Below are 26,194 nucleotides of genomic sequence, written 5' to 3' on the forward strand. Positions count from 1 at the left end.
TTTGAGGTACATGGGCAACTGGTGGCCTGCAGACAGAATACTCACCAGAAAAAAAAAAAAATGCTGACAGCCAAATGTTCTTTTATGAACAGAAATTTACAGTAAACGTTAAGCGCTGTGAAGCGATTCCATTTGAAATTAATCTCAAAATTTTCCATTATTAATCATGATTATTCACATTTTTCAACAACTCATGTTCTACACTTGTAAGATCATTGAAATTGCATTTCTATATATTTTGATTTCAAAGACAGATGGAAATCTTGTATATTCCTCAGATAAAAAGAATGTTTAATATTGTTGATTCCTCGGTTAACATCCTTTGCAGTTGCCTCACAATTATATAAATAAATAAAAAAATACATTAGCTGTATTTTAAGTCAGTAAATATAACAATGATGTATTTACTGATTATGGCATATGCAGTCAATTGTGACATGATTGCAAGAAGTACATCTTGTCGGACTTATGTTCATTTTCTGTGGAAAGCAACAGTGTCCTCATCTTGTCCTTTTTACTTTTCCTTTTTTCACGGCTCCGGATGTCTACATGATTGTCCGTATTCCTCATTGTCCGTATTTTGAATTCGCAGCAGCTGGAAGCCTTGACCACACACCAACACCCATCCTATGTTTTCTATTTTCTCACAGGAGGATCTTAAAGCAAGTTTTGAAATTGTCTCATCTCCATCTTGTTTGTTAGTTTGTGTTTTCCCGCTATCGTCACTCTCTTCACCCCTCTTTAAAATTGTATCATCTGTCGTTTCCCATGACCCGCTGGCAACCCCCTGGTCCTCGTAAGCCACGCCCCCTGCCTTCCCTTCTATTCCTTCTAAGCCTGTTTGACCTTCTGTCCTCGCGTTAACAACGACATCGTCAGCTTCAGCCTTCCTCTTTCCATCTTCATCCGCCAACAGCTGCTCCTCCCACGCTGCAAGTCCTGCAGCATCAGCAATATGGGAGCACAGCACCCCTTTGTGGTTGATGGTAGTACTGCAGATCTCCCACAAGCAGACTCGCTGATCGCAGGAAGTGGTGACTATCAGGCCTGGTCTAAGGAGTTTTAGGGCAGTCAGAGGGGCTGCATGTGCCAAAGGAATATTCAACTGAGAGAGCAGATGTAGACCAGGATGGGTTTGTTGCTGGTCCTGTTTTAAGTCCACAGTCCTGTCACAAGGCTCAATGTAGCCCACCGTGACATTGGACACCATCAGCTGCCCGTCATCCCCGCCGCTTGCAATGGTCACCAGGCATTCGCCATCTTGGCGCACTTGTTTCTGGGCCCAAACAGCCATTGAGTTGACACCACTTTGATGAGCGGCAATGATGAGGCAGGGGATTGGTGGAGTCTGAGAACTACTCCGAGAGCCAGTGGCCGCTTGGGTCAGATCCCACACTGCAATCTTGCCATCTGTTGCTGCACTGAACAGCAATATATTCCTGGCGAAAAAGACAAACATTTGTCATAATGAGTAAAAAAGTACACTGTAAAAACACTTAGTGGAGATGCGGCAAATGACGAGAGCGTGGCGACCCACAAAGGAGAGAAATTGACATTAACCCTGTACCTTGAACCTCATGAGTTGTTTGGACACGCCCGTTTTTTTTTCGTTTGTTAATTCTCGTAATTTCTATATTTTCTACATGTCTTTATTTTCTCAGGAAAGTAGGCGACTGATATTTGAAGTGCTTATTTCACGACACACAATATAAGCCGAAGCGTATTGATGGATGGTACTACAGTAGAACGCATGTTATATTGTCTGTCAGTCTGTCGCCGAACGGACGGATGTTTTGCCGACCGACCGACGAATGTCAGGAATGCTTAAAAAAAGAAAAACGGCAAATTAAAAATGTTGGGATTGCAATGTTCCTCCGTCGTTGTAATTGTCGGGATTGACATTATGTCTTCTATAGTTGTAGGGCAGGCAGTTATAAACGAGAACCAGCATCCACGAATTGAGTGTAATGTAAAGCATGATAATGCCATCCAGTGGACACGATGGTTAATTGCACTCTTGCTCCCCTGCATTTCTCTAATGTGGGATAATAAACATGGTGGTGTATTATAGCCCTTAGCTGGCTTTGTTTTCGTGTTACACTTATATCACTGTGTTGTGTTTCAATGGCGCTGTAACTGTAGAACCAGACATGCTTTTAAAATTAAGTGTAAGAAAACAGAAAAAAATAGTGTGAGTGCAGATAGCCCAGCGCCTGATGAACGACAGACCTGAAAAAAAAAGTCGTCACCCTAAAGTAGTGGCGGAAGGTTGTGCAAAAATAGACAGACGGACTGACAGTTACAATTTTGTCTGGCTTGAAAAAAATGACGGACCGACGATGACGGAAATGTCGGACCAGCAAAACCATTATACCCACCCCATAATAGCCCACCTCTGATATTGACATTCGTATTATCCGGTGTAACATTTAACAAAAACAATCAGGTTTGAAAGGCAGAAATAACATGCTCACTTGTTGCCTTTTCCATCCTGTACGCTGCAACTGGCAACACTGAGCACACACCGCTGGTGGTAAAACGTCTCCCACAGCAAATCTATTTGGCGCTTCACTTCGCTGACGGAAAACAATCTAGAAAAGACAGCACTGCCAGTGATTATCGATGGGAAAAAAAAATGCGAAATAGCAGAAAGAACATGACCACTCACACACCGGGGTGACCAGTACATACAGGTCGCGTAGAGGTCCTTCGCCAAAATCACTAACCTGACAGCCCCATCACTACAGGCGAGAGCCACAAGAACAGCATCTGAGTTGTGCTCAACCACCGTCATCGACATGTATCTGAGAACACACAGCAATGATGGTAACAATTAGTTTAAAAAAAAAAAAAGTACTTCCAGCTTAATCTAACTCTCCAAATTAGGAATGCACCAAATATTCAGCCAAAGAAAAATTTCAGACGAATATGTCTTTTTCGCAAAAAGACATTTATCATAAAACCAAAACAATACGTCAGAAAATGCATGTTGTGATGATGCAAAAATGTGTCTGTCTGAATTTCACAAGGAGCGAGCACAAGGAGAAAGGAGACAACCGTGACCTAACCACAGGGCAGAATGGTCGTTGGATGGCCGTTATGTTCTTGGAGTCTCTGTATGAACTTATAACTGATAGTATAGCAGGGACACACACACACACACACACTACTATCGCGTATTGATTGTCACGTTGCTGCCGTGTGCACCCCCCAAAACATTTGGGGCAGCGACGTTTTGTAACTAGGGCTAATTTAATCAATAAAAGTGGGCTCGACAAGATGCGTTTGCAGAGCAGTAGGAGCTCTGTTGCGAACACATCTTTGTCCATTCTCCTCACGAGCAAAGAAAAATCTTGTCTTTTTGATTTCATTCCTGTGTATTGTTTAATAAATGTTCGAGATTGCTTCAACCTGACTCAGAGCTGCCAACATCGAAACCCAATAATATATACAAGAAATGATCCATCTAGTCACTTATGTTTCCAATACCTAAAAATGTTCATTTTGGTGCACTCATACTCCAAATATGTCTTCTGACTTACCTTGTTTCCGGATCCATTTTCACCATCCTGTGTCTGTTGCGCTTCCTTTCCCAGTGTTCGTCCAATCGGTGACTGGCAACTTGCACCACCTGGCAGAAGGGCGCCTGTCTCTGCTTGTTCCAACCAATCCACAGCCGGTAACACTGCAATTGAGCCCGCCCGCTTGCTGACATTAGCAAGGCCGAGAGTGTCTGCGATTGGGTCGTAGAACTCCAGTGGTCTCGATCACTCAGCGCCACCATAGTACGTACGCTTGAGATGTGGTCCGTAATAACAGAGAGGACTTTGATATCACCAGAATTGGGATGTGCAGCCAAAACAGTTAAGCTTGTGTCTTCCCCACCCGTCACTATTATTTCCCACTGACCCTCAACCCCAACCCCACTTGGCCCATGTAGTCCAGCTCCATTTGCTGCCGAATCTTTCTGAACCCGAATACTCCCCAGTCGGCAAACGCACGTGATCCCCCTGCCATGAATGCCCTCTCTCAAGCTCCATCCTTCAGTCCATGCGGTCCTGCTCGAGGAGCTTGGTGACTCTAGGGGATCGGAAGCCAGGACCGAGCCCTGCTTGATGAAAACCAGCGCTCCGTATCCCGGCCAAATCCTGGTGTGGATCGGCCAGAAACTCCAAGAGCGATGGCCACCGCCACAAGGCACCGTTAACAACCTCTCCTGCCTGACGGGGTCCCAAACCACAAACTGGGTGGCATGGAAGCCAAAGATGACAAACCGGGCTTCCGTTCCCTTGTTCTCCGTCTTGAACTCTTCTTCTTGGTCCTCAGGACTTTCGGACAAAGACTCCCGCATCATATTTTGGCTTCCAAAATCATTTATAACACCATTTGCCACAAAATAGTTCGGTTCCATGATCAGCACCCTCTCCAGCCACTCCATACCTTTGCACGCCCGTTGGACTCTCAGAACCTCCAGCAGGAGTCCCTTAGCACCTGGCTCAAGTTTTTCTTCCTGTGTGGAACGTACTCTGAAAATACGCACACAGCCATCCCTTCCAGTGCTGTAGAGAAGCCCTTGATATTCACAGACTGATGTGACGCCCTGTTTTCCATGCACCCCAAACAGGCAGCTCAGTGGAGACAACTCCGAACTCAGTGATTCATTTTCGTGACTTGTTTTGATTGTTTGCCTGCTGTCAGTTGTGTCCTTCTCATGGACCTTCTTCTGCATAGAGTCAGATCTCTCTTTGTCATACCCGTGGTCCAGGTCTTCCTGAAACAAAAGAAGGGACCCTCTTCTGTCCCCGCACACCCACAGCGCCCCCTTTGACTTGGAGGGGAGGCGCACTGCAGCTGTCAGCCAACGTTTTGCACAAACAGGCAGCACAAATGTAGGACAGTATTTTACACAGAGAGACAAAGAGCCAGTGTGATTTAATCTCACGTCAACACACCAGCGGTAGACTCGGCCTTCAGCACCTGACGCGAGCAAATACACATATTTATCACACTGTTGCCAAGTGAGACTGTGGATCTTTCCCGACCCAGCTTGGAGGAAAATTCCATTCTGGGGGTGAGAGATGGGAAAGACTTTTAAGACTCCGCTCAGGCTCCCAACAGCACATAAATTTGCTCTATTTGTTGAGTCTTTCACCCTCACACCCACAGTTTCCATTACACAGTAAGACTGAAACTCAGGAAGACCTTGCCAGACCAACCCCCAGTGGCCATCACCATATTGGTATACAAATCCTTGATCAGTGCAAACCACAACCCCAGACTGGCTCAACTTTTTGCCTTCTATGACACAAACTACTTTAGGTGTTCCCTCACCGGAAAATTCCAGGTCTGTGACCATTTTTGTTCTGGTGACTTCCTCTTCATTGTCCTCAACCTTCCACAACCTCACCCCTCCATCCGCTCCCCCTGTTGCCACCCATCTGGCTGTGTCGTGTCTTCCCCTACTGACCGCCAGTGCTCGAATCCCACCTGCTCGATGTCCCTTCAAAGCTCGAAGCACTGACCCAACTCCAGCCCCGTCCCAGATTAGGCAAGTGCCATCCTCTCCAGCACTAAACACTCTCCTTGAGGAGAGGCACACAGAGAAGACCCTTGCTTGGTGTCCAAAAAGTACCCTTAAACAAGTAGGCTTCAAGTCCCCACAATTCCCTCCAGGGCCTCCTAAAGCACCGACAGCCCACACCCTGACACTGCGGTCATCTGAAGCCGACGCCAGCCATCCTTGCTCCTGGAGGTAAAAGATGCTGAAGATAACGCCAGTATGTCCCAGCAAACGCCGTTCCACTGGAGCTTTGTTGTTACTTTCACCCCCTCCAGGCCTCCAGATAACCAGCTGGTTAAAAACAGTCCCTCCTACAAGAACAGTGTCTGTCCAGGATCTGTGCACTACGAGGAGCGCAGAGTACAGCAAACATCCTTCCAGACATGAACGCTGAGCCACGACATTCCCTGAGCTGATGTCCAGGAGAAGGGCGCCGTTATGGGCTACAGCCACACACAGAAGAGATTTTTTGTCTTCACATTGCCACCGAACATCCAGAACCCAGTCCTGAAGTTCCACAAGGGGACTCAGTTCCTCCAAGCGTCCACGCTCCACAGCAGAGGGAACCAAATGAAGTCTCAGCAGTCTTACTGTCTTTCCACCAAACACAGCTAGGTCATAGGAGTTAGCTTCAGGAGTTGATCTCAGGCCTGGAGATTATGGTAATCATATGCAGTCCATAAAACAAAGCAGACAACAACAAAAATGTATTAGTTCAAATCATCGCACTACTACATGAGGTTACATATGTTTATGGTACAGACAATCAAGGAGCATAAGAGATCAGTCAGTGGTAGCCAAACAGCCAATTATGAGACGCATGGGTCGATTACCAGTTTGACGGTTTACCGCGGTGTTAAGATTTCAATAATTGCCAAAACTATAACTGTGCTTTTCTTTTTTGCTTGCAAAGTTGATTCAACAACAATCCTCATTGAAAATAGACGAAAACCGCTGCTTTGTTTTGTTTTTCTTTGACTTCTGCACCTAAGCATCACACTGGAGGACATGACACGTTTTTCCGTCCAAATCAATAAATACACATAATTTTGATGTCGGTACTTCTGGGAGATGATTAGACAAAACTTTATCCATTCAAATCAAATTATGACGTGTGTTTTTTAATCTTACAAGATGCCTCTCAAAATGCAACTTCAAAAAGGCAGCAAGTGCTTTTTTTTTTTTAATCAAAAACACATATTTATGTCGATGCTAGTAAAACAAACTTGGTTTCTGTGTAATTTTAAAGGGTACAAGAAATAACATTCAAAGTTATTTCGAAAATATTTATTTAGAGGATTTTTTTTTCAAAATCTAGTGTGCCTCGCAGTGGACATTCGTGGAAACACGGTGCAGTGCGGCTAATAGAACCAGAAACGGTATCGCTAGTGCTTGATGAGTTGACTCAACAAGCTGCCCCTTTGAAAATAAGTCAATGGCAATCTTTTTTTTTTTAACCTTCTTGGCATGCATGGAGGATAAAGAGGGTGTCTTTGTGGGTGCACTGTGACTTACTAAGATCAACAAAAATAAAAACTTGGCGAATGTTAATGTATTTATTTATTAATTTGTACTAAACATGGGGCAAATTTCACAATATAACAAACACAATAGTATTGGCCCACCTCTAGTGTGACGACACCATGAATGCTAGATGAAAGAACACCTTACCTTTGCAACTTTCCGTGAAAGATTCCTGCGGTGAAACAGTTGAGCAGACTCTTGGCCTTATCCCGTGGATGCGATGCTGTTGGAGCACAGGCACTGAGGTACACGCTTTAGGTTCAGGAAGAAGACTGTACACCGTCAGCACTGGACCTTCACCTGATAACAAAGATGGTTGAAGAATATTAAGACTGCAGCTCTGTTGCAGAAATATTTACGGAATCTGGGATTTCAAAACATATATGGCATGAATTGAATCTGTTTACTTGTGGTGTTTGACCACTATTTGTATGTTGTTTTCATAAAGATGGGTAGAAGCTTATCATACATACAATACACACAATGTCTTGTCAACTTGTGTATGCTTGTGTAATTCACTAAAGAAATATGTTATTATATTGCAAACAAAGTCTACCTGTCAGTAGAAACGCATCCTGAAGGAACTCCAAAGCTGTGACTGGGGCCACTAATGCTGCTGTCTCCATATGTCCCTTCGATCTAGGACTAGTTGACACATTTAAAGACGACATATTGGTTACACGAAAACGTTTGGGATCTTACCCAGAAAGTGTCTTGAGAACAAACACTACAGGTGAGGATCCGTTTCAGAACATCTACATTTTCAAGTTTTCAATAACATCCAACGTGATTCTTTTCCGCCTTCCGCCCCGTGCCGAGGTCCGACCAATCAGACTTCTCACAATGCTTCCTGTCGAATTGCTAAGTGGTTGAAATATTCTAGCTAAATTTCTATTGGACCTGATGAGTCACGTGTAAGAGTTCAGCGTGCGGTGCGTTTAGGAATCTTGATCTAAAAAGGATTTATCGAATATTTCTACTATGCGGCACATTTTAACAATTCACAGTGTTGTTCTTTTTGTATTCTTTGTCATTTTTATATTCGCCTTGAGGGGCAAACTCATAGTTCTATGAAGAACTAAGACAGATGCCATCACAACGTGATTTCTCATATGTTAAATTGAGTGTGTCGGTCAAACGCTGAATAGTGTAAAAACCCGGCGTTGCAATAATAACAATAATATTAATAATACTGGAAAATAATATTGACGGAATGGCGCCGTGAAGCAACTAAATATTGTCCTTTCCGAGTGAATGCGAACGCACCGTTAGAAGGAGAGGCTGAGTGGAGCGGTGGACTAGCGGTCCAGCTAAAACTTCTCCATCGGACCATGCCTGGGAAGTGCAAATTCCAGGAGTCCTGGCTTTCTAAGGAGGTCTACAAAGACTGGTTGGTTAAGGACACGCAGGACATTCACTTCGCCCGATGTCGGGCCTGTTCAAAATCGATTAAACTTCAGACCATGGGCGAGGCGGCTCTCACCAGCCACGCAGGGGGAGCTGGCCACAAAGCGGCTGTGCGCAAGCTTGTGGAAGGTACACAAATATAAGCGTAACCTGTCAAACTCGGGGACAGACGGGCGGACGTTGTCGAGCATCCTCGATGTGTTTAAATATGCTGCCGGTTTGCTGTAGAACAACAACGTCATCTACGCAGTAGCTATTTTTGATATTGCTGGCATAGATTAAAAAGACTGCCCTGCAATATGAATGCGTTTCAGGTATTGCAATGAATCTCAGAAATAGTGCGTTAATGCTAAGCGTGGCGGTCAATGAGATGTACACAGCCAAAGAGGTAGCGCTTATTAATAGATCATAACGTATAGCCTTCCAGATGGAGGCGATGGTGGTGCGTTTAGAAGCATACATAAATGTTCGTCTTTTGCACGCGTTTGTCAAAATCTCCTGACAGTGTTTCCTCGTTTATCGCAAGTGTTCCGTTCCTAAAAATACCGCAATATCAGAAATCCGCGAAGTAGAGATACAACTTTTTGTTGTCTTTTTTTAGTGTGTTTATTTCATTAAAAATGTATATTTTCCTGTCTGGGCCAACCGAGGAGTAAGAATTTTAAGTAAAATATCGAGGTAAACCTGCAATAGATATGATTATAAATGAAAATCCATGTATTAGAGGTTGATTTCTCTTTTAAGAAACAAAACTGCTACTTTTTGATCTGTCTGACTTAAAAGGAAGAAAATTGTAAGACAAACAGCAACATAAACCCACAATCTGAAAAGTTATGGTCATAAATGAAAATCCGCATTCAGTGAGTGAAGCTGCAATAACTGAATTGCGACATAGCGGGATAACAAGAATTATTAAACTCCTGCTTATTGCTTCACTATAAACAAATGATACTTAACAGTTTGATATGCGGAACCTATCCTTTTTTTTGCACATTTTAATGTCCTAAAGTTGCAATACAATAGAGCTAAAGTTCTGGATAAAAGGAAAGATTGAAGTACAACTCTTGCCCTCATTGGTTGATGTCATGGCGGGAGCCAATCATTGAGTTGTAGGATTGCCTGTGAGCTGATTGTCCTGCTAGTCAGTCAAGTGCCCATGGCATGTGCGTTTACAGTCAACTCACCTGTTTGGCATGCAGGAAAACTTCACAGTGTGTCTGTCCACAATATAGCTTTTTTTTTTTTTAATTGGAAAAAAAGTGAAGCATAAAACGAACAAAGTGGCGAGGGAACACTGTATATGTAACAGTTGTATAATGTACCGTAGTCTACTAATTTTGTAATCAATATATGAATTAAAGTGAGAAATAGAATCTTAACAGAACTTGACTTCTACCCAGTATCTTTTTTTGAATTGCTTTTTGTTGTGTATGTTGTACCTGCTACTATTTACCCGCGTCTCTGGTTCTGTCACACAGGCGGCTTAAGGATGATAAATGTTGCGGGGCTGATGAACGGCAACTTGAATCAGGTAGTGAAATAACAGCAATTGTTCTATACGACAACAGTTTCTGAATTTCACTCGGAAATAAAATGTCAATGTGATGCACAGGCTGAAGACAGCAAGGAGCACGTGGCTATCTGCTTGCAGCGTCACAACCTGGATCGGCTAGCAGGAAACGACTGGTCAGACCTGCAACACAGCCCCGCCTCAAACTCCAGTCTGCACAATACGGAGCTGCAGGATGCATCTTTCCCTGCTGCTTACTTCACGGCAGCAGGTGGATACTGTCCAGTCACTTTGACACCAAATCAGCTATATTCAACATGACATGTGGGTTTCAGCAGACAAGACAAATGGCGTGAGAATAGCATAAAATCAGAAACACAGCATCTAATATTATTAACTAGTTCCACCACTTTTGAACCAACTTGGGGTTTTTGATGTTTTTCTTGTGTGTTATCAAAAGTAAAGCATATAAAAAAAAAAACACACTAGGAGGCTAAAATATTGCATAGATTGTCAAAACATGACGACTTTCAATATGCCATGCTGCTGTTCCTTCTAAATCACAGGTGTCAAACTCAAGGCCCGGTGTGATGATGTGATGTGGCGGGCCAGATCTGGCCCGCCACATCACACATTCAAGTTTCTGGTTAAAATACCACATTTGTCAGTTGACTTCAGCTTTTAAAATTATTACGGGAAAAAAAAAACAAGCATTTGTTTGCCCTCTATCTCTTTCTGATTTCAAAACTAGTTAGCAGTGTGACAAAAACACCTTAGATTTATTTTATCAAAGTCATACCGGCCCGCTGACAGAAACTGTAACCGCAATGTGGCCCTCAATAAAAATGAGTTTGACACCCCTGTTCTAAATGCTTGCAAGCAGGAAGTTGAGAGGTACATCCTACAGGTGCCAAATTTAGCCCATGTCGGGCTCATTTACTGCCATTCAAAATTGGAAACATTGAAAAACCATATTGAATATATATATATATATATATATATATATATATATATATATATATATATATATATATATATATATATATATATATATATATATATATAATATGACAATAAGGCCAGGTTAGTGAAAAATCCCTGAGCACCCAGGGATTGAAATAGACACAGTTTAGCTACCTTAACCACAACGATTAAATCCCCAAGACATGTTTTTTACTTTTTCTGAGTAAAGACATTCAATCACTTATTCATATTTTTTTATTTTAAATATTATTATTCAAGTGTTTAGTTAAAGGAAGTTCTGACTTAAGAACTGAAGTTATCAGTTACTTTAGGTTATAGAGTACCAAGCTGATGGATTACTTTTGGTAATTCATCAATCACTTTAGTACAGTAATACTAAAGTAAATGAAGCCTCATGAAGCACCTTTGATATTTTTTGTTCCTCTAGATGGCACTCTTGGTTCAATGCTTTCCCTTTGATGTGACAGACTTTTGATGTAAAGAGAATCGGTCCATGGCATTTTGATGAATTTCTTAAAATAGCGGTCCCCTCCCCCAGGCACCTCCGGCTTCCTCACCCAGCGCCTGGTCCCGTCGGCAGGCGGCCGGTCAAACGAATCGGCGGATCAGCGGCAGAAGGCGGAAGTGGTGGAGCAGCAGCAGCACATGAGGCTGCTGGAATGGGAGAACCGGATGAAGGTGCTGGCCTGGGAGCAGGAGCTGGTGAGAGAGAAGACGCGGGCCGCTCGCCAGAAGGTCAAAGCCTTCAGGATGAAGAAGAACTACTACAAGGCCAAGCTAAAGAGGATGGGGGAGCAGGTGCCGCCATCCTCCCCCAGCAGCAGCGATGAAGAGCGAGGCTCCGGCCCCTCGGGATGAGCCGTTTGCGCTTTTAGCCATTTTAGCGCTAGTCCCACACGCCGCTGAACTGTTTTCATGTACAGTATGGTTTTGTACCGAAACGCTTATTGATTGTTCTTTGTCTCGTCACACTTTCCTGCACAAGGAAAACGTTTGCTAGACGTTTGCTTGCGTGTCTTTTTTGCGATGGCAAGAGATTTAAATAAATTGGGAGATTCGTAAATAAAGATCTGTAACTAATTGATCCTTTTAATTTTACGACTACAATTTGAATATTTAGATTAACTATGATCCGTAATTCATCAGATTAATCCATCGAGATATGTACTTGTTTCAAATCTCATTTTAATCTAATTTAAACAAAGAATTTATATTAAAATCTGTAATTAGATTCAAATCTCTAATTCATTCAATTATTCTCCTTTTAACGTCACACATTTCTGTAACAAACCCTCAACCAGTTTTTAAAGGCTAGATTCATATCAAATCATTTATATCAATTAATTTCAGATCTTAATGAATCTTTTTAAAGATAATAATGAATTTAATGAAAATTAAATAATTTTCATATATATATATATATATATATATATATATATATATATATATATATATATATAACAAAAACTAATGAATTTTTTGTCATTATTTTGAGTGTTTAAATCAATATATCAATAATCAGTTGAATTAATTACAGAACCTCAACTAAAGGTTGTTATTTTTTTTAAATATTGTTAGTCTGGCAAATTTATTTTCTTGAACAGATGCAAATTTAATCATTATCTGCTGTATGTGAGACCAGTCCCAAGCAATTTGGCAAAGAGCTTTGCCATGGCTTTGCCATGGCTCACTACATTAACTCTTTGGGTCATGGACGAGAATTTTCGTCTTTTAAAATAGTAATTCAAACAATAAAATTATTTTTTATGGAAGGTAACTGACACTCTTAACTTGTGCTTATCTAATGTTAAGCCGATTGAGCACTGTAGTGATAACTGTGACCATTGGATGGCAGTGTTTCCACATTTATAACACAGCTGTTACCTACTGTACATGCAATTGTAACTGAAGAATGGAAGTCAATCTTTCATATGATAGCACCCATGTTTACATAGACATAGCACACAAGATTCTTTGGCCTTGAAAGATGTGTGAAAATGCTAAATATACCAGCACTCTGGCACTGAAAGAGTTAATACCTTTGCTGCGATCGTTAGCTGGGGCAACTGTCGCAGCTGGGTGCTTTGCATTGATGTGCTAGGCTAAACTTGAGCTGCTTCTGTCCTACCCAAGTTCCTTCTTACAAAAAATGAATTTAAAAGAGCTGTCGGAGCGTTGTTTATTGAGTTAAATTTACCACCCAAAAATGATCAAAATGCTGCACAAAGGTGAAGCTGGGAGTGTCCTAATTTTCAGCTTCGTGTAGCAAATCCTGATGGATTTTTGCCACCTCCATTGTTTTATCCCAATTTGTCGTCGGTTGCTTCTCAACATCCCATTTATTCTATTTTTTTCAATTTTTTTTATGTCCATGCGTATCTCAATCCACAGTTTTCATTGCGATTTAAATCATAAAAAAATGTAAACGCTTTACATTCATATTCATGTCATACCGGTGTTATAACTACATCCTGCTTCCGTGTGGGATGAATCATCGGAAATAAAGTCAGACCGTGGATTGAAATCCATTCAGATTCAAGGCAAGGAAAAGCTTAAGTTTATCCCCATACGTCGGTGTGATTTCTGAATTCCTTTGACTTTGTGTTGATGTGTGAGTGTTGTGCTTCCCTCTGTGATGAAAGAGAAAAGCGCCTCAAAAGCACAGAGACGCACAACTGACATCGTCTCCGGTGCAAAATGGTGCAGCCGCACTGCAGAAATCATCAGGCGGGAAACGAAAGCGGAGAGTGTATATGGGATTTAGTCTACATAACAAATACATTGTCATCTGTTGCACAAAGGCACGCTGAGTTTTTAAATTCCATTATTTTATATACGTAAATGAAATAGAAGTGTTTTCACATAAATATATGTAACTCTCTAAAACTGCATTAATGAAAGACGTACACGTAAAAATCTGGGTTATGTGACTAGTAGCGATGGGTAAACGGAGCCTCATGAACCGCTTTTGATATTTTTTATTCCTCTAGATGGCAGCCTTGGGTTGAAGTTTCGGCTGAAATTTTATGTTTCCATTGCACTAGCCTTTATTTTTAAACCAAGAGCGCCACTAAGAGGACTGAAAAATAAACACAAGTGGGTCATGGAAACCGAACTCTGTTGTAAATGCTTTTATCATTGTGTGCTAATCTGTGGATGACCTAAAATGGTGGTTATCCACACAAAGTGGCTTATGCATAAAAAAAAATAAAAATAAATAAATAATTCAAAGGTAAAATAATTCACAAATATTTCAATGTGAAATCCAAGCCAGTTATGTTGTTTTTCACTCATTCACTGCCTCTCCCTCTCTCTCTCTCGTAATTCATGTAAAAGAAAAAAAAATACCATTCAAAATATTGGATACCCCAAATAGTGATGGTCCTCTAGTTGGTGCTCTCGATTTGAAAATAAAGGCGGGTGCATTTGTGTGCTATGCATATGACAATAAAACTTTTGAATCTCTTGAATTAGTATGCATTTAAGTTCCCACTGCATGCCATCTCGAGGAAGAAAAAACAAAATCACAAGCGGGTTCATGAGTCGGTTCTCCCATCACTACCTTCAAATTCAGATGATCTCCAATTCATTGAGAAGTTCCAGCCGCTCTTGATAAAAATGTAAAAACAAGCCATTACAAGTCATAAAGCATCATCCACGTCATAAAACTGTCAGAGAAAACCCCTAAATTTTAAGATGTTCACATCCTGATCACGTGATTGGAAATTGGCTCCATCACGTCATTTTCAGCTGATCAGAACTGAGGGGAAAAAAAGATCGGGGTAAGAACATTTTTATTTTATTTATTAGTTTGTCTTTTTTTATTTTTACGAGCTAGAAAAGTACACAGATATTGCCAAAAGAAAAGAAAAATAGATGTACTACACACACATAGCCAGAAACAGCGGAAGTAAACACAGCGGGTCGGGGAATGTTTCAACGTTGAATGTCAGGTGCAAAAAAATATGATAAGGACATCCCTGGGATAGGCTCCAGCATGCCTGCGACCCCAGATACTGCAGTAGAGAGTGCTTCCAAACTTTTAACTGCCGCTGTTTCATTCCCATTCAATGACAATGAGGGCGCATAAACATGTTAGCTTGCGTCATTGAAGGCTATAAATTGTCCACAGGTGAGTTTGTATGTTTTTATTTCAATATTTTTTCAAGCTGGATGTACCCAAGCTCTGGGCCAAAATTAATTGTAATAATTAATGATGGGAAAATTCAAGCCTTAGGAATCATTGGTGATTTTTTTCAGTCCTCTGATGATACTCGAGGTTTAAAAAGAAATAGTATTTTTATTATCTTTAATAATATATATATATATATATATATATATATATATATATATATATATATATATATATATATATATATATATATAAATAACTGTACTTAAAAGTGTATCATTTTCTACAGTAACAGAAGAAAACTTTTATATAAACTTTTTACAGCGTTTATACAGGTTACAGGTTAGTCTAAAACAGAAAAAAACAACCCACTGCCAATCCTTATTTTACTACAGTTCCACTTAACATGGTAAAAACAAAAACTTTTCTCTGGACGGAGGGCCCGTCCCACTATTTGAGAATGATTGGGCTAGTGCAATGAAAATGCATGAAATTTCCAATGCATCTTGAAGCCATCTCGAGCAATGCTTCTCAATTATATTTTGCAGAAAGAGAAAACTTTTCGCCCCCCCCATCTACACACGCACGCACACCCACATACACACCTCGACACGATGACTATAAATAAGATTATTATAATAAAAAATTGTAAATGTATACCTAAACCTGTATCCTTTTTAACATTAACAAAAGAAAAAAGCAATATAAATCAACTTCCAACAACGGTTATTATTTTTTTTAAACATTTATACAGGTTACAGCTTAGTCTGAAACAGAAAAAAAATAACCAAGTGCATCAAAGTGCCTGAAACTGATGAGAATTCTTATTTTAGTGCAGTGACATTTCACATGACAAAAACAAAACCTTTTCCCCGCGGTCATCCGCAAGCACCCCCCAGGGGTCCCCGCCCCACTATTTGAGCAGCACTGATCTAGGGGAACAAATCAAAATATCAAAAATGCTTCATGAGGCTTCATTTGCCCATCAATAACTGTCACGATTACAAGTGAATCCGACGACTCATTGGGGTTATTTTCCCTTTGGCTTGAATGTGCCTGTGTTATCTCTTGAGGCAAGTTCCGCAAAAACAGTAAATAATCATAAACGGTCGTGGCTTCGGGCGTCGCTGAGGATATGATGCCGTGCACGCACGAACACGGTCCAGGCACGGAAGGCGGACAGACGACAAGGTGACATTCATATCACGGCGCAAAAATCACAAAACTTCACAATCTCATGACAACTTGGGACGGAGTTTTAATGGTCAAACCCTGAAAGCTGGCGTGGCGCCTTTAACATCGTCTCCCTCGTTACAATCATCGCGTTCCATTCGAATCTCTTTGCTCATAATAATACCGGCCCTCTATTTACACATCACCACACACGTTTGAGGATTTTTTTGTTTTTGTTTTGTGAATTAAATACAGCTCGCTCGCAACAACCTCACACACACGGACGTTACAAAAAAGAAAACATCACAAGAGACATCTTTGTCTCCAATGAAAAAGATACAAAATGTATAAAAATGTTCTAGTATTTACAGTCTTTTCCCGCCTTTTAAATGGATTTTGTAAGTGTGATATTTTGTAAACAGTTTTCCATCAAAGTCAGGATCTTCTTATTTTTCCGCATTTGATCACCTGTTTCCAAAGCTGTATTTTAGTCCTCCGAAACCCGGCTTCGTCCTCGGAATGCATAAAGGAAAACGTGTCTGTCATCAAGACTGTCCTTCATTTCTATTGGCTCTAAAATGGAGAGAAGAAAAAAGAAATCAGTTAAATCACATTTTTATTATTTCGCTGTACAAAAATGATAAGACAATGTGAACGGCTTCAAATGCCTTAACCTTTGTGCAGTATTTTGTGCATTCCTCCTTTGATCTTTACATCTAAGGAAAAGAAAGACGCCAGGGAGCTGAAATTTCACCCCGGCGGTGACAGTAAGTTCAAAATGGCACGGCCAATTAGTTATAACACCACCAGGAGTGTGCCATCCCTTGGCTAAAATACTGCCAGAATGATTTGGAGGAAAATGAACCAAAAATAATCAATGTACAGCACAAAGGTTAAAAATTACCAGTGGATGGAGAGTGGAGCTGCTGGCAAGCTGATATAAGATCATTTCTATGTCCAAAAAAAAAAAAAAAAGGCAAATCATAAAAAAGGGCACGTGGAGTAACAGACAAACAAGCATTCGCAAAAATAGAATATTAACTGTTTTCAAGGAATCTAACACATGTGGAACATGAAAAGATTTGGAGTAGAAATTTCTGGCAAACCCCACACAAGAAGGTGGAAGTCACCTGTTTGTTTATATTCTGCATCTAGTTATCATGACTTATCATCAGTAAATGTTCAATTGTGTTGTGAGATATCGAATGTACGTTTGTGGATCGGCGAGTACGCGCATTTATTTTTGAGACAAACGTCACGCTGTTGCAAGATTTGACACAGGTCCTCAGACTGTCATAAGGCTGAACTCCCGTTCCATCTGCATCCACGAGAGGGCAGTGATGCTCTCCATTAAACAGAAACACAAACCGTCTACCGTTTTGTCGTTTAAAATTGTACATTGAAAGGCGGAAATTGAGCAATTATCCGACCTTCTGACCGTTATGTGTTTATTTCACACAATTGGATTTACGGGCAGTCAGGTGGATATGGATGGATGACGATTGGGCGGACGGATACGGCTAATGGACGGATGGATTCGAAAATGACATGGAATCAAGTCCGGACAAATGAAGCGGACACTTACTCGGAGTCAGGGGAAACTTCTGATATACTGTGGGAAGTGGCAGACTGCGGCAGGGAGGGGGAGGGGCAGTGCGCCGAGCCATTGGGCCCGGAGTTGGAGGCAGCGTTTGGCGGAGTGAGGACAGCGGGGTTGAAGGATGCAAGGATGGAGGAGAGAATATCCAGGTGTTCACTAGATGGTTGTCTCCCCAGAGGGTTCATACCCGTGCCGGGCGCGGCCGTCTGACCAGGGTACCTACACGCAGAGCCCAGGCGTCCTCTAACGTGAGTCGACGAGGGAAAACCCTCATGCTGGGGTTCCTCTGAGATGGGAGGAGGCGGCGATGATGGCGGAGGCTGGTCGGGGTGCGAGGGCTGGCGGGGCGGCAGGGAGCGCAGCCACTCCCGACACGGTTGGGCCTGCGCTCCCACCCCGTTGGCCTCCAGCTGCTCCCTCGACTTACTGCTCATCAGAGCACCTGCCAGGTGCTCCCGAGATGAAGCCTGCCGTCGACTTTGCATGTTCAACTGAGATCTGGACCCGCTCAAGGATCCCTCCGTGGCGCCCCCATTCCCCCTCAAGTCCTCTCGCGAGGCGTGGATAGTGCCGGAGTGATGGTTGTCCAATCTGTCCCTGGAGGAGGTCAGGTTCTCCCTGGACGACGACACTCGCTGCTGATCCAGCCCCAAGGCCGCCAGTCCCGCTCCCTGGCCTTGTTCCCTCCTCCTGGGTAAGAGGTCCAGATTGTCCCTGGATCCCCGAGAGTCCAGCCGGTCCCTGGAGCCCCCGATGGTTTGCCTCCCGAGAGGATCCCGAGACAGCTGCCTCCGGGCCAGCGAGTCCAGATGCTCCCTGGAGGAGTAGCGGGAACCTGGTTGCGAGAGAGAGCCCGTACCCCCTCCGGCGCCGGCTGAGGCCGAATACATGCGGCCGTAGGAGGCCGCGGGAACGCCTCGGTGGCCCAGGGTTGAGGTGCGGTACCAGTTGAGCTCACTGGCCCCCCGACCCACTGTTGAAAGGCCCTGGAGGGCGGGCGGACAGCCGAGACGATTCTTGAGGATACCTACGTGAAAACGCGACACGAAAAGGTACACGAGATAAGGAGGAGCAATGATGCCCGATGATGTCAAATAATACATTCATTTCGATTGCACTAGACACAAATGGTTCATGAAGCTTCATTTTTTCCCCATCAGGAATATGACCTCACCCTTGCGGTGCCTGTGCGGCTGCGTGAGGCCGCTTTCGTCCCCGCTGGTGAGCGCCGCGTCGGCTTGGTTGTTGTTGGCTGCGTCCTTGCTGTAATCGGCCCCGAGAGGGCGCTCTGAGCCCCATTTTTGCAGAGTGTGCTTCTCACACCCCTCCAACGCAGGCCAATAGGACAGCAAGTCGTTGCCATCCAGATCTGTATTATCAGTAAAAATGCAGTTAAACGACCAATTTCACATAATTATCATGAGTACTAAAAAAGGGGGATTAAAATCGCTTAATCAGGGCTCTAATGGGGTTCATACAATTGCCTTACACCTTTTGTTAAGTCAGCATTAAGCACTATCAGTCAGGATCAAATTCTTTTGTATTTACATTTACAAATATTGCATTTTAGTATTTGAATTCATCATCGCTTTCATGACAGTTAACATTGTAGATTATTGCTAAAGGCAGCAAAACTATGAATTAACTAGAAACGGCGAAATAACTGAAAACAAGTTTTATGATGTAGTTTCTTCAAAATAGTCACCCTTTTGCTCTGATTAGTGTTTTGCAAACTTTCTGCATTTTCGCCAAGAGTTTCAAGAGGTACTCACCTGAAATACTTTTCACTTCACACATGTCATTTATCAGGGGGAATGTCGTTGCTTTATCAGTGGGGTTGAGACTATCAATTGTTGGACAACTGTTCAATTGCATATTATGGACAACTGTTCAAATTTATATTGTAGCAAGAACCAATCAGAAAAAAGCGTGGTTCACATTACTTAAAGAAATGCAAGACGGTATGTCAAAACATTTGGCTTTTAAGTATGTATGTTCAATAAGATATTTGCTTGTGCTCGCAATTTTTTTTTTAATTAAACGCTTTATGAAAATGTCAGAAACACAACAGGCGCACCAGCAATGAGATTACATTTGAATAATTCATTGCACTAAAAATATATATACTCACCTAACTACATTATTCATGGAGGTTCTTTTTAAAAAGTACATTTTTGAAATGTCACTTCATCACATTTGCGTATTGGTGAGTATTTTGTGCTCTTTGTCACAGGTGTGGTTGCGAAAGATATTCATCCTGTGAAATCTATTCGGTGAATCTCCCAAATCAATGACAGGCCATAAAGTTACATCAAGACTGATGAAATCGCATCTTTTCCATGAAAATGACCTTTCAGAAAAACGCCACATCCATCAATGCTGTTGTGGTCTTTCTTAATGATGAATTGATTGAAATTGTCCTGGATTGTTCAGGATATTGTGCTCTTCTGTAAATTTAACAGCTTTTGGTCTAGATAACCCAGACGGTCTATTAGGCTTAACATTGATTTATTTTATAGATTCATATATTGCTTTTGTCTTTTCTTGTGACCTTTTCTTATTCAACAATTTGGTAAAGCGTGTTCAATATGAAATACTCGATTTTAGCTCCCAGAATTAGGGACATATATACAGTACGTGTTTACCTTTGGTACCGTTGTGGGAAGGCTCAGTGAGCAGTCGCTCGCCGTGATTGGAACGCTTGAAACGTCGCTGGATGCGCCCGCGTAGGCGGACGTTGTCTTCACTTTCAGAAGACGGTATGGACAGACTGCGCTCCTCGTCCATGGACAGGTCTGAATCAGAGTCGGATTCCTCACCTTTCAGGAAGGGGGAGGGAGAATTGACTAGTTTTCGAAAAAAAAAAAAACTTCAAGTGCTTTGAATGAATGCGCATCGCAACTAATAAAAGTACAAAAAACAAACAAAAAATACACCATCATGTTAGCCTCCGACACAAAATCAAACAGAAGACAAAATGTTCGGCTTTGTTCTTTACAATGTTGTAATTATGGATTGTAATCCATCATCCGAACCCCTTATCATCATAAAATACAGTTAATCATCTTTCTGTACCAGGTCTACTTCTACTTTTCTACTTTTAAAACACGCTACGCACAATTGAAGAGACTTAAGGTGTTCCTTTTGTATTAACTTGAACGCAAAGCTAAATGAATGAATCCAAATAAGTGTTCAAACATCAAAACATTTTATGTCAGTAAACTCTTTGAGTCAACCATATTGGTTGAACTCTGCTTCTTGAGATGTTTTGGGCTTGTTTACCTCCATCTCTGTGGAACATGGCGACATCCAGGTCCGTTGCCCCGGTTTGAACGATGCTTTGCTCCAGAGTTTGCCGCGCTAAAAGATTCTCTCTACGAGGCAAACAGGAAGAGGCTTGACGACACGCTTCGAGACACACGTACCGCGTGTTTACTCATGCTGACTAATAGATGGCATTCACTCTAATATAGCATGTCATTTACAAGCAAGAAGACAAGCTACAAAGAAAAAGACACTCCCGGCAACATTAGTGTTGCTCCACATTCGGTACGCTACACTGTATTCGATGTGTATTCTCTTTACCCCACTAACCTACAAAACAGACAACAGAAATTTAATGGTTGGAGTTACTGTATTGCTAGACTGCCCCATATCCAACGGCACGCGGAACCAGTGCTAGTTCCTTCTGAATGATTGATGCTTTGTCTTTTTTCGGGGTGTATTTACTGTATGTACCGTAGGTAGGCAGCATCGTGTATTTATGTGCTTTTATACCTGGCGGAGCTGACAGAGGAAATGGTGGATGCTCCTAAGGTGATGCGATGCAGGCCGCTCTGCTCCAACAGCGAAGCGTTGTGATAGGGATTCTGTGCCTGTAAAAAAAAAAAAAAATTAAAAAAAATGGTTTGGTTAGGCTACAGATGAGGTTAAGAAGCCAAGGAGGCCACGCTTGCAAAAATATGAGGCTCACGAGTCATTAAATTTGCTTGATAAGTTTTTGCACAAAGTTTTCAAACGTGCCCGCAATCGGGATGTCATTTTGATGTTGTGGAGACTCGAGACTAGGCTTTACGTAGCTCTAATCAGCTTGATCGTGATTGGCAGATATTAGCCATTTTCTGCAAGATTTTATTGTTTTTTTTTTATTTCTTTGATTTGGTGCACAGGTGATTTGAGGGGCTATATTACACCTTTAATTTGCATTTTTGTGACTTAATTATGTAGAGTTTTAGAAATGCTTGCTGAAGCATCAGTTCCATTTTTCCTTGGTCCTGTAAATCAATTTATTTGCAATGTAATAATCTAATTACAGTAGGTGGCCAGTTGTTGATCTCATTGATGATTTTACCTGTAAATCTCTGGTCAATTTTGGGTATGGTAATGTTTGTCAAACCATGGGAAAAATGCTTTATTTGATGCATATTATTCACATATTTTTATTGATATAAACAGTGTATAAGTATATACAGTAATTAAGTTATTTAAATAGACAAATTGCCCCGTTTGTGATTTGATAGTTGATGGATTACCTGTTATTTTAAAACTAGCTGACTGGGGGTTCAAAACTTAATTCTACAAGATGTGAATCCACGTTTTTTAGGTTGATCTTTTACTTTCAATTTGTATTAAGAAATAATTAAGTTATGAGAACATCGGCCTTCGTACTTTGATTTTGAAGTTGAGAAATATTGAACACTTCCATTTAAATTGATTCCATAAAAAAAATCTCTTCAGTTGTAGGAGACTAAAACATCTTTGACAGATGCAGTTAAAAGTAGGACTTGTTGAAACTTGACATGACCTCAGCTATCCACACAGTATATTCTCCATTCATATTTAATAAGCCAGAGCGCTTGCAGATCATTTATAATGTACATACAATATTGGACAGAGTGGCGCTTCAAACATAGCCCAACATTTCGCGCATCCAATAATAGCGGTACTGCATAGTAGGTTTAAATCCGACGGAGATGGAGGTTAAAAGGTTGGATGAACTACATGGTCACTAACATACAATGTGAAAGCATGAAAGCAAACGTACGCACACGCACAATGCAGGACGGGCCCTATATTATTTTATTTGGGTCAGAATCGAGTCCCGCAGGCAGAAGGAGAGCGAGAGGACAGGGGAGATGGATGGGAGAATTGATGGAGGGAATTAGCACAGTAATGTCAGTACAGTAGATGAGATTATTTTACACAGATTTTATAACAGCAAACAACCTCACTGGATGCATCATTAGGATGATTGCATAAGATAATGAAATCTGATTTGTGAATTGTATTGGAAAGATAATGTTATGTTTTCGTCCTTAATTCATTTCAAAGTAGGCTAATGTACTATATGTTTGTTTTTGTGATTATTGTTCACAAAAGTCTAAGATTTTGACCTCTTGATAAAGATAAATAAGAGGGGTGTTCAAACCTTTACCTCGGAGGGCCACATCAGGAAAAACGAAGGATGCAAGGGCCACATTTTTTTTACGTTACAAAGTGGAATAAGAATGTTTTTCGTCCCTTTTTATGGCATTTGTCCCGCTTTACAGCATCACCTACAACTACAAATTGTTAGCCATGGGTCCTAGGATTGCTAGAATGTTAGACGGAGAAGTAAGAAGATGATTACTGTGGAAACGAAGTTGGAGATAATCAAGAAATACGAAGATGGCACACGCATCGATATCCTTGCTAGGGAATATGGCTGTAACTAGCTTAAGTCACGTCACACAGGATTGGCTGAATTGAGGTGATGTGTGAAAAAAAAAATCATCAAATCCTTCAGGTTCGACCATACATTTACATTTCAGGGCGTCCCTAATTTATTATTATTTTTTTAAATGCACACACCTGATCACAGTCATTTTCTGAACCCAACAGTTTTGATGAAAAGCATGCGCAACTCACAGCATTTGACGCTGGTCTTGGCGGTTCTTCTCCAAGACTCTTCTTCCCTAAACACGCCACTCTCCAGGCTTCCTTCACTTCAGAGTTGAACACAGTGAAGACCAGCAACACCGACAGACCCTACGAAACAGAGCCAGTCTAAGCAAGGGTCTGCCACTTGACATGGGAGTGCAATTTCCTACAGAATGTTCAAACCTGAACTAGACAGAGGACATCAAATATATAGTAGAAAGCCAAGATGCTGTTGTTTACAGCCATCAAACCACACAGCCAGGTGGAGGTGGCCACCATCAACAGCAAGAAGGCGTTGCGGATGGTTGCACTGCAAAGGAAAACCGCTTAGATGTTACATGCTATTGGAGCACACGGGAGCAATACTGATTTTATACAAACTGAACTTAAACGCAAACCTCTCATTCATGATCGAAAAAATGTGCTCATTTGTGTTCACGCGTGTTTGCCGTCTCTTGCCTTGTGAATGTTTTCTAGTAGGTTTTTGATCATTATTGGTACATTTTATTTCGAATATTATAATGCTATATCGAAATGTATATAGAAAGAAAGAAAGAAAGAAAGAAAGAAAGAAAGAAAGAAAGAAAGAAAGAAAGAAAGAAAGAAAGAAAACGAATGAACAAAAGAACAGAAGAAAGAACGAAGAAATAAAAGAAAGAAATAATGAAAGGCAGAATGAAAGAAAAGAGAGAATAAAAATTGAATGAAGGAAGGAAGGAAGGAAGGAAGGAAGAGAGGCAGGGAGTGAGGAAAAAAGAAAGAAAGAAAGAAAGAAAGAAAGAAAGAAAGAAAGAAAGAAAGAAAGAAAGAAAGAAAGAAAGAAAGAAAGAAAACGAATGAACAAAAGAACGGAAGAAAGAACGAAGGAATGAAAGAAAGAAATAATGAAAGCCAGGATGAAGGAAAGAAAAGAGAGAATAAAAATTGAATGAATGTAGAAAGAAAGGAAGGAAGGAAGGAAGGAAGAAGGAAGAGAGGCAGGGAGTGAGGAAAGAAAGAAAGAAAGAAAGAAAGAAAGAAAAACAGAAAAAATGAATGCATGAAGGAAGTAAGAAAGGAAGGAAGGAAGGAAGGAAGGAAAGGGAGTGAGGAAAGAAAGAAAGAAAAAAGAAAAAAGAAAGAAAAAAAAAAGAAAGTTGTCACTACAGTGCCATGCTCATACACTTGGTAAAAAAACAAATAATTTAAAGTTTTAATCCAATCAAGACTTATAATACGCTACATGTGATATTGCATTATAAAAAAAAAAAAAAAAATCACCCCACTGTTTTGCTGTTACTGTACTCACATGACAGGAAGTTTCTTGGTCTCCTTCTGAGAGGTGTTACAAGACATCTTGGCTACAATCATGAAAATGCCCCCATTCATCTGGTCAGGCACAAGAAACGACATAAATGAAGCCAGGGAACGAGCGAATGTTATCCGAAATATGTCGATCTTTGAGCAGGAAAGTTTGCATGATATTTGTCAAAAATACAAAGAGTAAAATATGAAAAAGTTACCAGTATGACAATGGCAATGGGACCAGCAAAGCTCCAGATGAGCTTGTCGTAAATGGAGATCCAACAAAAATCTGGGTTCCCATAACCTTCTGGATCTAAGCCCACGGCCAGACCTTCAATAAAAAGACATAAAATTTCATATCAAAATAAAAAGCCTCTGTTATATAGTACAGTCGCTGAATTGCATCACCTACTGTATATATAATACATTCATAAAACATACTAAATCCCATTTAAACATTTTACATATGTAATAATGTTTATTACTGTCATATTTCAAGTGAATTCCATCACACTAAAAAAAAACATACAGTTAAAGAGTTTTCTCACATATTGCCCATCATTTTCCCATGAGCTGTGCACACAACTCCACGTTCCATTAAATCGCGCATGCATAAGTTATTAAATAAATGTCATTTCATTAGTTAGCTCTGAAGGGGATGAGTGCTGGCGGATTAATGAACACAAGTGTGGTATTAACTACAACGTATGTTGATTTTCTTGGGCTGGATAAGAACGGAATTGAGAGCCATAAACCAACAATAATGCTTTTATAAACAGACGGGATATTAAGAGATACTCTATAATGTGGTGGTTGAATCATCATGCGTAAAAAAAAAAAAAAAACTTTTTGTCTGGTATCAATTTATCTTTTTTTTTTTCATCTTTATTGGCTAAAAGGTTTTGATATTCATGGGGAAAAAGAATAGTGCTCAATTAAAATGAGTACACCCAAGGGGTGGGCAATGAATCAATTAATTTGATCACTTCTTCATTTTATGAATCCAATTTTCAAAACTGAGCTATGTTTTGCAAAAAGACAGACATGTTTATGCAAGACACGTTTATAATCGTTACTAACTCCTAAACTCATTCAATGCCA

The 26,194-nt window shown here is 41.0% G+C and overlaps 3 protein-coding genes across 3 annotated transcripts in view; 1 reads left to right on the plus strand and 2 right to left on the minus strand.

Moving 5' to 3' along the window:
- Positions 1 to 186: 186 nt before the first annotated feature.
- On the minus strand, positions 187 to 7,819 carry wdr6 (WD repeat domain 6). Its single transcript, XM_088407515.1, is given in 8 exon segments — positions 187 to 546; positions 548 to 1,439; positions 2,475 to 2,591; positions 2,727 to 2,804; positions 3,543 to 6,210; positions 7,232 to 7,384; positions 7,641 to 7,729; positions 7,787 to 7,819. Coding segments are annotated over 7 exon segments (4,098 nt in total). The 5' UTR covers positions 7,711 to 7,729; positions 7,787 to 7,819; the 3' UTR covers positions 187 to 426.
- A 506-nt stretch (positions 7,820 to 8,325) lies between these two features.
- Positions 8,326 to 12,284, plus strand: LOC148428237 (uncharacterized). Its single transcript, XM_088407520.1, has 4 exons — positions 8,326 to 8,620; positions 9,970 to 10,022; positions 10,104 to 10,272; positions 11,524 to 12,284. Exons 1-4 carry the CDS (start codon positions 8,416 to 8,418, stop codon positions 11,841 to 11,843), a joined length of 747 nt encoding a protein of 248 aa, XP_088263646.1. The 5' UTR covers positions 8,326 to 8,415; the 3' UTR covers positions 11,844 to 12,284.
- A 4,068-nt stretch (positions 12,285 to 16,352) lies between these two features.
- celsr3 (cadherin, EGF LAG seven-pass G-type receptor 3) overlaps positions 16,353 to 26,194 on the minus strand; it is a 74,472-nt gene continuing 64,630 nt past the window's right edge. Inside the window, exons 28-37 of the mRNA XM_088407514.1 lie at positions 25,312 to 25,424; positions 25,098 to 25,177; positions 23,993 to 24,119; positions 23,798 to 23,917; positions 21,668 to 21,765; positions 21,173 to 21,264; positions 20,536 to 20,709; positions 19,065 to 19,259; positions 17,876 to 18,917; positions 16,353 to 16,863 (exon numbers count right to left, since the gene is read on the minus strand). Coding sequence (XP_088263640.1) covers positions 16,836 to 16,863; positions 17,876 to 18,917; positions 19,065 to 19,259; positions 20,536 to 20,709; positions 21,173 to 21,264; positions 21,668 to 21,765; positions 23,798 to 23,917; positions 23,993 to 24,119; positions 25,098 to 25,177; positions 25,312 to 25,424 — 2,069 coding nt within the window. The 3' untranslated portion in view covers positions 16,353 to 16,835. The remainder of the gene's footprint in view (positions 16,864 to 17,875; positions 18,918 to 19,064; positions 19,260 to 20,535; positions 20,710 to 21,172; positions 21,265 to 21,667; positions 21,766 to 23,797; positions 23,918 to 23,992; positions 24,120 to 25,097; positions 25,178 to 25,311; positions 25,425 to 26,194) is intronic.

This window comes from Hippichthys cyanospilos, chromosome 2 (genome assembly GCF_059441005.1).
Source record: "Hippichthys cyanospilos isolate Australia breed blue-spotted pipefish chromosome 2, RoL_Hcya_1.0, whole genome shotgun sequence".
Classification (NCBI taxonomy): domain Eukaryota; kingdom Metazoa; phylum Chordata; class Actinopteri; order Syngnathiformes; family Syngnathidae; genus Hippichthys; species Hippichthys cyanospilos.

Excerpts from the sequence above, each read along its gene's own strand:
- LOC148428237 (XM_088407520.1), top strand. The coding sequence starts at position 8,416 with ATGCCTGGGAAGTGCAAATTCCAGGAGTCCTGGCTTTCTAAGGAGGTC. Across the intron at positions 8,621-9,969 it reads TGTGCGCAAGCTTGTGGAAG|GCGGCTTAAGGATGATAAAT; the intron begins GTACACAAATAT and ends TCTGTCACACAG. Across the intron at positions 10,023-10,103 it reads TGAACGGCAACTTGAATCAG|GCTGAAGACAGCAAGGAGCA; the intron begins GTAGTGAAATAA and ends TGTGATGCACAG.